Source organism: Ursus americanus, chromosome 26 (genome assembly GCF_024610735.1).
Source record: "Ursus americanus isolate L20-20 chromosome 26, mUrsAme1.1.p, whole genome shotgun sequence".
Classification (NCBI taxonomy): domain Eukaryota; kingdom Metazoa; phylum Chordata; class Mammalia; order Carnivora; family Ursidae; genus Ursus; species Ursus americanus.
The window spans coordinates 11,503,442-11,516,880 of record NC_142152.1 but is presented as its reverse complement, the minus strand read 5'-3'; the positions used below and the strand labels follow the sequence as shown (position 1 = coordinate 11,516,880).

Genomic DNA, 13,439 nt, shown 5'->3' with positions numbered 1-13,439 from the left:
AATCCTCTAGCCAATATCCATTCCCTGAGGAGTCTTTGTGGACCTGAGCAACCTTTAAAAAGGTTAATTTTTATTTAATTATTTTAAAAGCTCCACCATGAATGAATAATTAAACTGGCACCCATAACTTATATATTATTTATAGGTTCAACTTTTAAAATAGTTCTTTTCATTTGCATGGCAGAGATGTATGGATAGAAACCACTCTGTGACTGACATTTCTGTGACACAAGAAAGAATAAATAAGACTTCTCAGCTAAGTAGGGTAGGGCTCCCTGTCTAGAGGAGTTCTGGGTGAGAAGCTGCTATTTTCATCGGTGTTTTGGGTGAGGAAATTGAGGCGTGGTTGAGTCAGAGCTACTCTGAAGGGTGTCAAGATTTGTAGCAGCTTGGGCCCTGTTGCCACTGTCCATCCCTCACGTCACCACAGTTCAGAAAGGAGGAGACGGCAGAAATGTGTGGGTGAGGGGCGCCTGGGTAGCGCAGTCGTTAAGCGTCTGCCTTCGGCTCAGGGCATGATCCCAGCGATCTGGGATCGAGCCCATCAGGCTCCTCCGCTGGGAGCCTGCTGCTTCCTCTCCCACTCCCCCTGCTTGTGTTCCCTCTCTCACTGGCTGTCTCTCTGTCAAATAAATAAATAAAATCTTTTTAAAAAATGTGTGGGTGAGGCTGCAGGGGCCACAGTGACAGACATCAGGACCTTTGATGCCCAGCTTGAATCCATGGCACTGCTGCCTCATGCAGTGTTTCCAGCCCCCTAGCCACTTTCATCTCCAGATTAGCCTCCAAATGGTGTGTCCTCAGCAGGAGTCACTCTTATGCTCTTTAGGAGCTGTGTTCTGTGTTTCTCAGTTCTCATCTATTTGTTCAATAGTTTGTAGCCTCATTTCACACACCTGACAGTATGCTAGGCTATTGAGACAAAAAGAACGAATAAGGATGTCTCTGGTTTCCAGTAGAGTAGAGTCTATTGGGAAAGAAGAGAAATAGATTATTATCCTACAATGTAGTTAAGCACTTTGATGAACATGAGCACTGAGTGTGATGGAAACCTAGAAGAATCACCCTAGCCTCCCACAGCTGCAAGGGATGGTGGTAGAGATGGGGAAGTTTCTTCTTTTGTTGTTATTTGTTTGTTTGTTTGTTTGTTTGTTTTATTAAGTGGGCTCCACACCCAATGCAGGGCTCAAATTCATGACCCTGAGATCAAGACCTGAGCTGAGATCAAGAGTTGGATGCTCAACTGACTGAACCATCCAGGCACCCCATTAGGGAAGTTTGTTGAAGGAAGTGATGGCTAAGATAAGTTCTGAAGGACAAGGAATTATTTCAAGGGGCACTTGGGTGGCACAGTTGGTTAAGTGTCTGACTCTCAGTTTCAGTTCAAGTCATATTCTCAGGGTCCTGGGGTCGAGCCCCAATGTCAGGCTCCACACTCAATGCAGAGTCTACTTGAAATTCTCTCTTTCTCTCTCTCTCCCCCTGCCCTTCCTGCTCATGCTCTCTCTCTCTCAAATAAATAAAATCTAAAAAAGAAAAGAAACTCCAAAAAAGAGGGAGGGTTTTCTGTGCTTAGCATGTGCAAAGAGCATGACCAGAGAGAGCCACGTTCTGATTAAAGTTCATTATGGTGGGGATGTGAGACTGGGAAAGTTGGGAGGAAGATTTGGATGGATGATGTTCAGTTAAGTGATAAATCATGAAGGGCTTTGACTACAATTTATTATGGGTTTTAAACTTTCTTCTGAGACAGAGAAGAGCTATTAAAGTATGGAAGTGACATCATCATATTTGTATTCTAAGATGGTCTTTCTGACTACAATATAGAGGATGGGTTGCAATGGTAGGCAAAATGGCAAATATAGATCCAAAGAAATCAGCAGGAAACCATTAGACTTGAGATCATGGTGGCCAGAAGTGAGGAGAAGTAGAAACAGAGAATAGAAACTTGAGAGACATTGAGGAGACTGTCTTGGTGAGAAACTGGGAAAGAAAGAGGCATAGAACATGACCCCAGCTTTTGGTTTGGATCATTGGGATATTGGTGGACAAGAAACATGACAGGAGAAACTGGGAAAGGGATGGTCATAGAGTCAGTTAAGGATCATGTTGAGTGTGAGAAGACTGTGGGTCTTCCAGGTGGATGTTCAGAAGGCAGTTGGATGTGATGGATGGGAGTTGAGGAGATAGATTAGAAGCCACTAACTTGAGATAGTAATTCAGTTCATGAGTGTGAAGGGGATAGCCTAGAAGAGTGTGTAGAGAGAGGAAGAAGGGGAAGGGGGCCCAAGGTAGAACTCTGGGGAACATCACCATTCAAGAGACAGGTAGAAGAATTGCCCACAGAGCAGGCCATGGGGGAAGGACCAGAAAGTTAAAAGAGAACAAGGAGCATGTCCTGGAAGACAAAGGATGCGATTTCAGGAAATTTTTGAATGGCCGACAGAACTTAATGCTGCTGAGAAGTCAAGATAAGACCTGAAAAGCATCTATGATTTTAATCAACAAGGAAGGGAGGTTTCAGTGACCTTTGGAGAGAATAGTTTCATGAAGTGATTGGGGAAACCAGATTTCAACAAATTGAAGAGTGAGTTTGGTATGGGATGAGGAAGCTCTCTTGAATGTAAATATACTGTATCTATTTTTACCCTAGGAGCAGAGGTCATCATACATCTCAGTTTATCATCTCATTTTCGAGGCAAGGCCCCTTTTCTGGTTGGTTGGTGGCTGATTGATTTGATTTTCTTTTATTTTTTTACAAGTCTTTTTTTTTTTTATTTAAGTATAGTTGACCCACAATGTTGTATTAGCTTTGGATGCACAACTCAGTGATTTGACAAGTTTATACGTTATGCTATCTATGTTCACCATAAGTATAGCCACCATCTGTCTCATTTCATCGCTGTCACAATATCACTGACTGCATTCCCCATGCTCTGCTCTTCATTCCGTGACCTACTCATTCCATAATTGGAGGCCTACCCCCCCACTTCAACCATCCTGCCCAAGCCCCCATCTCTCTCCCCTCTGGCTACCATCAGTTTGTTCTCTGTCTTTATAGTTCTGAGTCTGGTTTTTGTTTGTTTATTTTTTTAGATTCCATTTATGAATTGAATCATATGGTATTTGTCTTTCTCGGTCTGACTTATTTCATTTAGCATAATACCCTCTAGGTCCACCCATGTTGTTGCAAATGGCACAATCTCATCCTTTTTATGGCTGTGTAATATTCCTCTGTGTGTGTGTGTGTGTGTGTGTGTGTGTGTGTGTGTGTGTGTGTGTGACATTTCCTTATCCATTTGCCCATTGATAGACATTTAGGTTGCTTCCGTGTCTTGGCTATAGTAAATAATGTTGCAGTAAACATAGGGATGCGTATATCTTTTCGAGTTATTGTTTTTGTTTTCCCTGGGTAAATACCCAATAGTGGAATTGCTGGATCATATGATATTTCTAGTTTTAATTTTTTGAAGAAACTCCATACTGTTTTCTACAGTGGCTGTACCAATTTACATTCCTACCAACAGTGCACAAGATTCCTTTTTCTCCACATCCTCCCTAACACTTGTTTCTTGTCTTCTTGATTTCAGCATTCTAACAGGTGTGAGGTGGTATCTCATGGTGGCTTTGATTTGCACTTTCCTAATGATGAGTGACGTTGAGCATCTTTTCATGTGGCTGTTGGCCATCTGTATGTCTTCTTTGGAAAAATGTCTACTTGGGTCCTCTGGCCATTTTTAACCAGATTGTTTGGTTTTTGGGTGCTGGTTTTCTTTTTTCTTTTCTTTTTTTTTTTTTTTTCATTTTCCTTCTCCATTCCCCTCATTACAACCTAGAGGTGGCCATTTTCAGAGTTTAAGAGTTATTAAGTTGTTAAGTTGTTTAAGAGTTTTTTTCTCATTTATAGTGTGCTCTTATATTGTTTTATATGTATGTATTTTAAAATTATGTCAGTGGTGTGTATTAGATCTCCTTCTGTTTCTTATTTATTTTATCCAGCACTGTGTTTTTAAGGTCTTCCAGTGCTACCACATGTCCTCCATGTGTACATTCACCACATTTTACTGTTCATCCCCCAGTGACTGACACACAGGTTATCTCCACCTGCCCACCCCCACCCATAATCAGTATTGCAGTGAGCATCCTTGCATATGTACCCTTTCAGACCTGCATGAGAATTTCTTTGGTCTCTAGGCCCAGGAACAGAGTTACAGATATGTAACCTGCCTGAGAACTGGCAGACCACCCTCTGGAATGGCTAGGCCAGACCACTCTCCTACCAGCAGTGCCCAAGTCTCCTGCTCTGCACATTACCACCTATCCAGTTGAATGGCCATTCACATTATCCAATTTGATAATGTTTGCCTATAGGATCTCACATTATCCAGTTCGATAATGTTTGCCTATAGGAGCTCCTTCTTGCTTTAATCTGCATTTCTTGGGTAACTAGTAACCTTGAGTGTCTCTTCATAGGCTTTTATTCTTTTGTATTTTCTCTTTGTAAGTCACCTGTTTGTATCCTTGGCACATTTGTCAAGAAGTTTGGCTCTGAGAGAGGAGAGAAAATATGGTGAGGAGTTTTATTTAAGATGGGAAAGATTTGAGCATGTTAAAATGAAAATGGAAGGGAGAAAAAGCTAAAGATTCATCTTCCTCCCAAGGTTGGCAGAATCAACAAAAGGCAAGACAGTGAGGATCTGGCCTCACCTGAAAATAGCCATGAGACTCAGGAGGATGTGGGGCTGACCAGAGGGAGTCTGTGCACGTATCACCGTCAGCTTTCCCTGAGCCCATCTCTATTGTCTTCTCCACTTGGATGTAGAGGTGGTGGAGAATCCATGGGGTGGAATAGGAGGGGAGAGGTGACCTCACTCAGAATCTAGGAAAATGTTGTATGTTGTGATTCTAAATGTTTGGTAATTGTTTCAAATTTCCAGGTGGGAAGAAAGATGCCTACATTTCAGCATATGGAACGTGGCACAAATACAGTTGTAGAGGCACCTGACACAGTGGTGGGGTTTGGGGGACATGCATACCCTCTTGTTTGGAGCAGAGTTAGCGTAAAAGAAAGTATGAGCTCAGCATTGGACAGTGTAGGGCTTTGGTAGACTGTGTGTGATAGACTTGTTATAGAATAGAGGCATGTTGTCATGAGAAGGGCCATGCAGGACGGATTGAAGGGGCCAAGCCTGGACAGAGATGGACCATTACACAAGTCCAGGTGGGAAGTCATAAGGGCCTGAAGTGAAGTGGAAGCTTTAGAACATAAAGGAATGATGAAAGGAAGACACTTTAAAGGGCATAATGACTGGCTTTGATGATGAATAAATATTGAATAAGTGCCCAATACACCTAAGTGGGATAACTGAATGAGTAGATCAAGTAATATGGAGTGACAGAAGGGTTTAAAGAGGCTCCAGAGTTTGAGCTTAGTTCCCTAGGAGGAAGAGAATATTGAGTGCCTATATGTCCCAAGCACAATGCTAGACACTGGAATATAATAATCAATAAGACTGACGTGACTGCTGCCTGCGAGGAACACCTGTAGTCTAGGCAGGGAGAAGCAAAAACAAAAACTGACAGATCTATGAGTAATTACTATTATGATGAGTGCTAGGAAGGGGACAGGCAGGGTGCCCAGACTGAAGCTGACAAAGGATTTACCTGAGATAGGGTACTTGGGAGGACTTCTACAAGTGGATGATATCTAAGAGGAGACCTGGGGGCGCCTGGATGGATCAGTCAGTTAAGCGTCTGCCTTCAGCTCAGGTCATGATCCCAGGGTCCTGGGATCAAATCCCACGTTGAGCTCTCTGCTCAGTGGGGAGTCTGCTTCTCCCTCTCCCTCTGACTGCCACACTGCCTGTTTGTGCACGCATACTCTCTCTCTCTGTCAAATAAACAAAATTTAAAAAAAAAATAAGAGGATACCTAAAGGACCAAATATACAGAGACACTCCAGAAAGTGTCCCAGGCCAAGGGCACAGCATGCACAAGAGCCTGAACTGGGGAAGAAATGGCAAGTTGGAAGAACTGAAAGGCTTGTAGGTTGCAGGTAGTGAGTATGGGGAGATGTCCTTGGAGAGGGAGGCAGAAGCCAAACCATGCTGGGCATTAGGGCCATGATAAGGGGTTGACTTTTATTCTAAGTTCCAGTTGTACCTAGGACGTATAACTTTTTATAATAAACTTGATAAAATTTAAGTTTAGTGGTAAGTGAACATTTTTATTGTACAGATTTTCAAACATATACTGAAAGAATAGTATCATGAGCCCCACATGTGTAGATCATCCCACGTCAATAGTTATTAGGGGTTTTCTACTTCATTTGCTTCCCACTTTGTTTAGCATATTTAAGCAAATCCCAGATAACCTGTCCTGTCCCCCCCACCCAACTACATTCTTCAGCATCTCTGAAAAAGGTTTATTTTCTTAGAAAACCACAGCGCTATCACCACACCTAACATAATTGACTATAATTTCTGGTTATCATCCAATATTGAGTCTATAGTTCAGATATCCCTGGTTGTCTCAAAAATGTGTTTTGATAGTCGTTTGATTCAAGATCCAAACAAGGTACACATTACATTAGTTATTATATCTCCTAGGTCTCTCTTGATCTACAGAAGCCCCTACTCTTTGCCTCCTTTTGTATTCATTTGTTTTAATGCCATTGACTTGCTGAAGAAATGGAGTTAGTTGTCTGCAGAATGTCCCAACTTGTGGGTCTGTCTCTTGCTTCCTCCTATTGTCATTTAACTTGTCTTTTGGTCACTTATAATTCCTATAAGGGGAACTTAACTCTAAAGATTGATCAGATTGGGGTTCAACCTTTTTGGCAAGAATGGCATTGGTTGTGATATCCTTCATACTGCCTCACATCAGGAGACACCCAGTATGTATTGTTAGGGATACTAAGATTCGTCAGTGAATTCAAGTGTTGGGAACTTAATTCCGTTGTGTAGTTCTCCATTAACCTATCTAATTATTTTATTTTTTGATGATATTTTTCTGAAGCAATTATTTCATTAGAAATACCTCAACAATTATTTCAAATCAATTATTTCAACTTATTCTTAACCACCTCCAACATCGAGACCTTACTACCTCCTTGACAGTTTTCATCAGAGAAGAGAGAGGTCACTGTTGGTATTGTAGAAAAGTCTTCATGGAAGAAGATAAATTGGGCATTCAACTTTTAATTCAACTACCATAGAATATTACTTATTCAGGGGGTGGGGGAGGTGGGAATGGCTATTCTGAAAGGAAGTGAATTGAGAAAGATAAAAGGTAGGACTGGGTCGTAATAGTTTTCCGTAAATGTAGATATTGAGTCCAAGAATCCCAATAGAGGATAGTCTTTGAAAACAATGTATATTAAGAATATCATCTCTCCTGTCTCCTTTAAACATTCCCAGTGGACCTTTGCCTCTGTGTAGGACGTGAGGTGCTGATAGATGCTATTAAGATAGAGGGCTGAGGTGGCAACCCCTCCCTATATCAATGCTGAGCTGCACCTGTTCCCCAACAAAATCCATATAAGAACTGTTGGGGTCGTGACCCCACCATGCCCCTACTCCCATCCCAGCAGCTGCAGCTTAACTGGAGCCAGTTTTTAGTAGGAGATTTTTCCATGATGAGAGTGGACAAGTTGTGACATGTGGACCTGAAGTCCCTGCCTGGTGACAGAAATCAGACCAGAAGGGTCTGGGTAAGCAGTGGGCTAGAATGGCCAGGGTATTGCAAATGCGTGGGGATCCTTGATGGTGGCAACCATGGATAGGAATCTGGACACTTGAAGAACACCTAACTATACTCTGCCGCTCATGGACTGGCAGCCAGGGCTGTTCGGGATGGAAACTGCAGAATGTGGAAAAGCAAAGTGTGCTGTGGGGAGGGGAAGCAGCTTGGTCCAGGCGCTGCTGCTGATGTCCATCTGCTGGAAAGATCACCCACAGGTGGCATGCTTACCTCACTGGGCCTCATGGTCACCTATGGTCCTGAAACTCCCCTGTTCTGTCCTGGGAGCCATGTGCTCAGGCTTAGCCATATTGAGATGGAGCTGTAACTTCTAGGTGGTGATATCTGGTAGACAGATGGAGGTGCCAGACTAGAGGGGGTGGGCAGGAGGTTAGGGTTTGAGATAGAGTTAGTGTACTCTGTACGGGGCGTCTCATTGGTTCTCGTGCTATTTTAGTATGTATTTGTTCTTTAAGGTATCTGTGAATATGCAGTGAGATTACTACCAGAGGGAGTAGGAGGATGTTCTGTTTTAGTAAATGCACTGGAAGAAAAGTTACCAGGGAAACTTCAGGATTTAATCTCCTGACCTGGGTTGCCATAGTACCAAAACATGTTAAAAGCATGTTTGGGGGTAGCATAAAGGGGCAGGACAAAATAGAAAACAGAGGAAGAGTCCTACCTTACAGCTAGAGAGAAAATTAAAGGTAGGATGGGTCTAAATTCTCTGTTGAAGGAAGACTGCATCGAAGCCTTTGCAGCAGCCTGTGACCTGTGACCCTGCGAAGGAAGAGCAGCAGCATCCTGTATCCGCCCCCCCCCCCGCCCCTTCCCAATCCTGAAGTAGAGCTCTGGGCTCTGTTGCTTCTCATCCATGCCACCCAGGGAAGAGGAGGCGGGGTGGGGAAGAAAAGAGCAGTGCATCCCTCTTCTGCTCTGTGCAGTGCTGCAGGAGGGCTGAAGCGAGTTCTCGCTGGACTCTAGCAGCACCCTGCAGGCTGGAGAGGAGCTGCTGCTGCTGCCATCTCTGCCACCGCTTCCTGGGTTCCTGGCTGCCCCAGGGATTAACTGGGCATAGCACATGAGGTTGAGATTCTGAGGCCTAACACCTGATCTCAGAAGCGGATGAGGTCCTGGGCACACTGTGAAGGGTGGAGCTATGGGTTTCAGCAGTAAAATTGTGAAATCCATTTACCAAGCAGGCAGCCCTATGACTGAGTGCCTTGTGTGATCAGATGAGCTTTTCTGTCCTGAGCTGCGGGCCAGTCTTCTAGGAACCCATCCTGATCAAAATATAACCTGGCATTAAGGGGTGGCAGAAGCTCAGCAGGTGAGGGTAAGCCTCTGGCCTGTGCATTTGGAGACAGGCCTGACCCATTGCGACAGGCAGGTAGTTGGACAGGGAAGGTGGGCTTTCCTGGGCACAGAGACACACAGGCCAGAAAGGACCCACCTATGCTTTGACAAGAGTCTCATGGCCTGGGAGAAGGACTTCTCAGGAGCCTGAGGGTGAATTAGGGAGTGAAAGGACAAGAAACTACTTCTTTTGCCCTTTCTCCTGGGTTTGCTGGCAAGGGAGTGAGGTGCAGGTTAAGGTCGAATGTTGGCCACATACTTGCTGTTTTCCATACTTATGGAAGACCACTCTAGATACATAGATGACTTGTATCCTTAAAAATGTGACTGGATTACCTGAGCTCCAGGTTCCCCTCAGATATCAACTTAAGTATCATTTCCATGACTCCCCATCTGATTAGGTGTCCCCACCATGAGCCCCCACCATACACTGCTCTTTTCAGCCATGTTGGTTTCTTTATTGCCGGGCCTTCAAAGGGCTATTATGACAGTAATGTAAATTGACATGGCTGACACTGGGAAAGCTGAGTCAAGTTTGGTTGTAGGCATTGTTTGGGGGTTTGTTTTTGCTTTTGTTTTGTTTTCCTGAAATAACCATCTGTAGCTTTCCTGTTTTCAGATTTTCTTTTCTTCTGTCTCTCACACCTGATTCTCCAAGATTCCCCCCTTGCTGACCCACTGAGCACACCACCACCCTCCTCCCTTGGCTCCGACGGAAAACTGTCTGGGCAGGCCGCTGGGGTGGGCACAGCTATGAGGCAGGAGAAAGAGGGCTTCCCTTTAGTTTCTGAATCTTCTTTCTTTGGAGGTTGTCTTCAGGGACCTGACGTTCCAAAAACAAAAACCCTAGACTTGTGTATTTAGACACACACATGTGCTTTATCACGTCCCCAGCCAAGCCACTGCCCCGCCGCTGCCTTCTCTGAGCCACGGCTGCAGGAAGCATGGCGTTTTTAAGCAGGATGAATTGCTGTCTAGTGGCTGCTCTTCTGTACCCAGGGCCATCAATCTTGTCTTGAATGCTGGGCCTGCTGGTGTGCGTGCTCAGGCTCATCTTTCTGGGGCAGACTTATTTACGGAGCCATGGCAAAGGTAATCTCACCCCCCCCCCCCCGCCCCAGCCTGTGGACTGGGCCTCTCTCTGCCGCTCTTAAAAATAGCCCAAGACAAGAAGGAGAGCCAGGGTCCAGTTACCTCCTGCAAGCAGGATCTGATCTAACCTCACCTCCTGCGTCCGGCAGCTCGGCCCTCCTTAGGGGCTACTGGACAGGCTTGCGGCCCAGCAGGAGGTGGTCAAGCTATCAGTCTCTCTCCTGTCCGGAACTGGGAGCCAGTAGTACCTCCCCTTCAGGGGAGCTGTGGGGAGCATGGGGTGGAGGGAGTCCTTCCGAGCTCTTTGCCCAACCAGTTGAGTGAGAAATCTCAGCCCTGGAAGTAGTGTGTCCATTTGTGGAATTCAACAGGCTATCTAAGGGATGAGGGTGTTCCTGGGCACAGGCCTGGCAGTATGGGGCATTGTGGGGTGATGACTGGCTTCCCCACCTTACACCTCCCCTTCACTGAGAAGCAAACACCTTTACCAGGTTCTGGAAGCTGAGGAATGCCCTCTGTCCCCATGCACCTGTTCTGCTTAAATCTAATCTGCTTCCTTGAAATCTGCGTAGTAGAGGGGGATAAAGGGGCTACGGTTTGGCCTTTACATTAGCCGTAGTAATAATTCCCTAGACGACCTTGGAGAGGCCTCATCCAGTGTGAGCCCTTGGTTTTCTTCCTTGGCAATTAAGATGGATAATTCTGGCTCTGGCTCCTGTCTTACCTCAAAGGGATGTGGTGGGATTGATTAATCAGCCTGGGGAAAAAGAGAGTCTGAAGTGATTCTGTGTCTGAAAAATAAGGGCGATAGCACTGCGTTTACACTTAGACTGGTGAGCTTGCATTATTTCTTCAAGCATGCCTGTTTGGGTGTGTGAGTGTGTGTGTTAGATGTGTGTGTCCATGTGTGGGATGTAGTGCATGTGTGTGTGTTGGGGTGTGTGTGTATGAATGTGGGAGTGTGATGTATGTGTGCACACATTCATGGAGGGAGTGGTTTACCTCACAGCTCACTGGTTGTCCACACTTGTCATTTTTCTGCCTCGTGGCCTCCCCACCTCCACCCCCTTTTGTTCTCTTGGATCCAAAGGCTCTGGGCTCCCTGTTGGGTCTTACAGCCTTGATCTTTGAATCCCTTTAGCTCCTGGGGAGATGCGTGAAAGGCAGGTATTGGTGAGGAAATTAAGGCAGAAGGAAAACTAGTCATGTTCCAAAGGCCCAAGACATTCAGAACCTAGCCCTGCCCCTCTGGCTCCTGTCCCCTTTCTCTCCCTGACCTTGCCCTCACCCTCTAGTTACATTGTCAGGTTCCCAAATTTTGCCATGTTCTTTCTCACCTTCAGAACTCTGTGCCTGCTCTTTATCCCCTTTGTTTAGACTTGTCCCTTTCCATTTATCCCCTCACAGATGCCTCTAAGCTTCCTTTAGGAACCAGCTTACACTTCCCTGCCCCTGACATCCAGCCCCGGCCATGAGTCCCCCACCATTTCTTGCTCTTTCCCAGAGGTGGCACGCATCATACCTTACTGGAGTTGCTTATTTAATTGGGTGTCTTGCTGCCAGAGTATAAACTCCATGAGGACAGGGCCCTTCCTATCTTGCTCCTAACTGCCTAGCACAGTGCCTGCCCTTTGGTTGGGCTTTGGTACATATTTGAATTAATCACAAATGAATGAGCAAACATGATAAACGACAGGCGAGTGAGATCACAGATACCCCTGATGCCCATGTGCATTGCATAGATGAACACACATGGCTCCACCGTCCGGGAGATCCCCTCACCACCATCCCCCCAGGCTCATCTGGGCTCCTTGGTCTGATTTGGGATTCAACAGAAGACCTTGTCCACATACCTGGTTGCATTTCAGAGAAGGCAAAACCAAGAGCTCAGTTTTCTAAATATTTGCTGCTGGGAAAGCACTGGGAGGAATCATGGGCAGCGTCTGAAAGGAGTCCATTTTCCCCAGCACAGCTGCTGGGGCTGGTGGCATCCGTGGCATCTCTGATTCATCTCTCTCCCCACGTTTGAGCGGGACTCAGCCAACTTCCAGCTTCTCACCTATCCTTCCTATCCCCACCCCCCCTCCAGGTTTGGTCCTGGCCCCAGTCCAAAGGATGGAGCTGCTCTTCTGCCCACCCCCCCAGGCCCCACGCCATCCCCCACCCTGCCCAGCCCCCTGGCTCCCAGAGGAGCCGCCCCTCTCCCAGCTCCAGAGCTCCCAAAGCTGTGGTGGCTGCAGGTTTGGAGGAAGCCGGCTTGCTGTGACTGACGACTCCACCTGCTGGCCGTCCTGACCTTTGTGCATGCAGCTCTCCATCCTTGCCACCACTGTCGCCGTTCCTGTGGCTGCTGCCGCTGCTGCCGCTGCAATATTTTATAACCCAGAGAGCCCGGGTGGGAAGCATGGCCCGGCAGCTGGCATGCTGTGCCGCTCCTGCAAGGACCTACCCCTGTTGGATGCTCCGAATAAGTTTCCCCTGAGAAAAAGTCCAAGGGAGGGGAGTTAATCCTCTGACTGTGTTGCTGTCCCCCCTAGGGACCCTTCCATGAAGACTGAGGCAGGCGAAACTGCTGAGAGCCTGCTGACATGACATCGGCCACGGAGTTTGAAAACGTGGGCAACCAGCCACCGTACAGCCGGATCAATGCCCGCTGGGCTGCCCCGGACGATGAGCTGGATAATGACAACAGCTCAGCCAGGCTCTTTGAGAGGTCCCGGATCAAGGCCTTGGCAGGTACCATTTGGGGCTGTGGGGGTTAGAGGAGTTTGTCTCACAGTCCCAAGGTTCAGTCCCCTCCCTGCCTGTGGTCAGTCCTCTGTGTGCACTGGTTTGAGCCCTGGCAAGGACATGATGGAGACACGATTGTGTGGCTCAGAGAGACCTGGCTGGCTTGGGAGGGAGCAGAGGCAGCCGCTGCTCCCACGCATCCCTCACTTCATCCCAGGTGGGAGGTGGTGCCAGGTAGGCCCTGCCCTCTGCCTCTGTCCTGAATGACCTGTGGCCAAAGTCAGAACGATGAGAAAGTCTGGGTGACAGAGTGTCCGAGGGGCTAGACGGCCAGGTAGAGGTGCATGGGGCTTCATGATGTACCTCAATCTCCTGCCCGGTCCTGGGTGGAGAAATTATCATCATCCTTGCTTTGGTCCCAAAAGAAAAGAGTGATTTGATAGGAAATTGAGAACAGATAACATTCTCCCCACAGTGGCTCAGGAAGCCGGATTTTCTAGACTAAACCTCTTATCCTTAAA

At 46.5% G+C, this 13,439-nt stretch overlaps 1 protein-coding gene across 4 annotated transcripts in view; it reads left to right on the top strand.

Moving 5' to 3' along the window:
- SPTB (spectrin beta, erythrocytic) overlaps nt 1-13,439 on the top strand; it is a 119,960-nt gene that overhangs the window by 41,725 nt on the left and 64,796 nt on the right. For all 4 annotated transcript variants that reach the window (XM_087856002.1, XM_087856003.1, XM_087856004.1 and 1 more), the window contains one exon: nt 12,726-12,924. In XM_087856002.1, coding sequence (XP_087712128.1) covers nt 12,777-12,924 — 148 coding nt within the window. In that variant the 5' untranslated portion in view covers nt 12,726-12,776. The remainder of the gene's footprint in view (nt 1-12,725; nt 12,925-13,439) is intronic.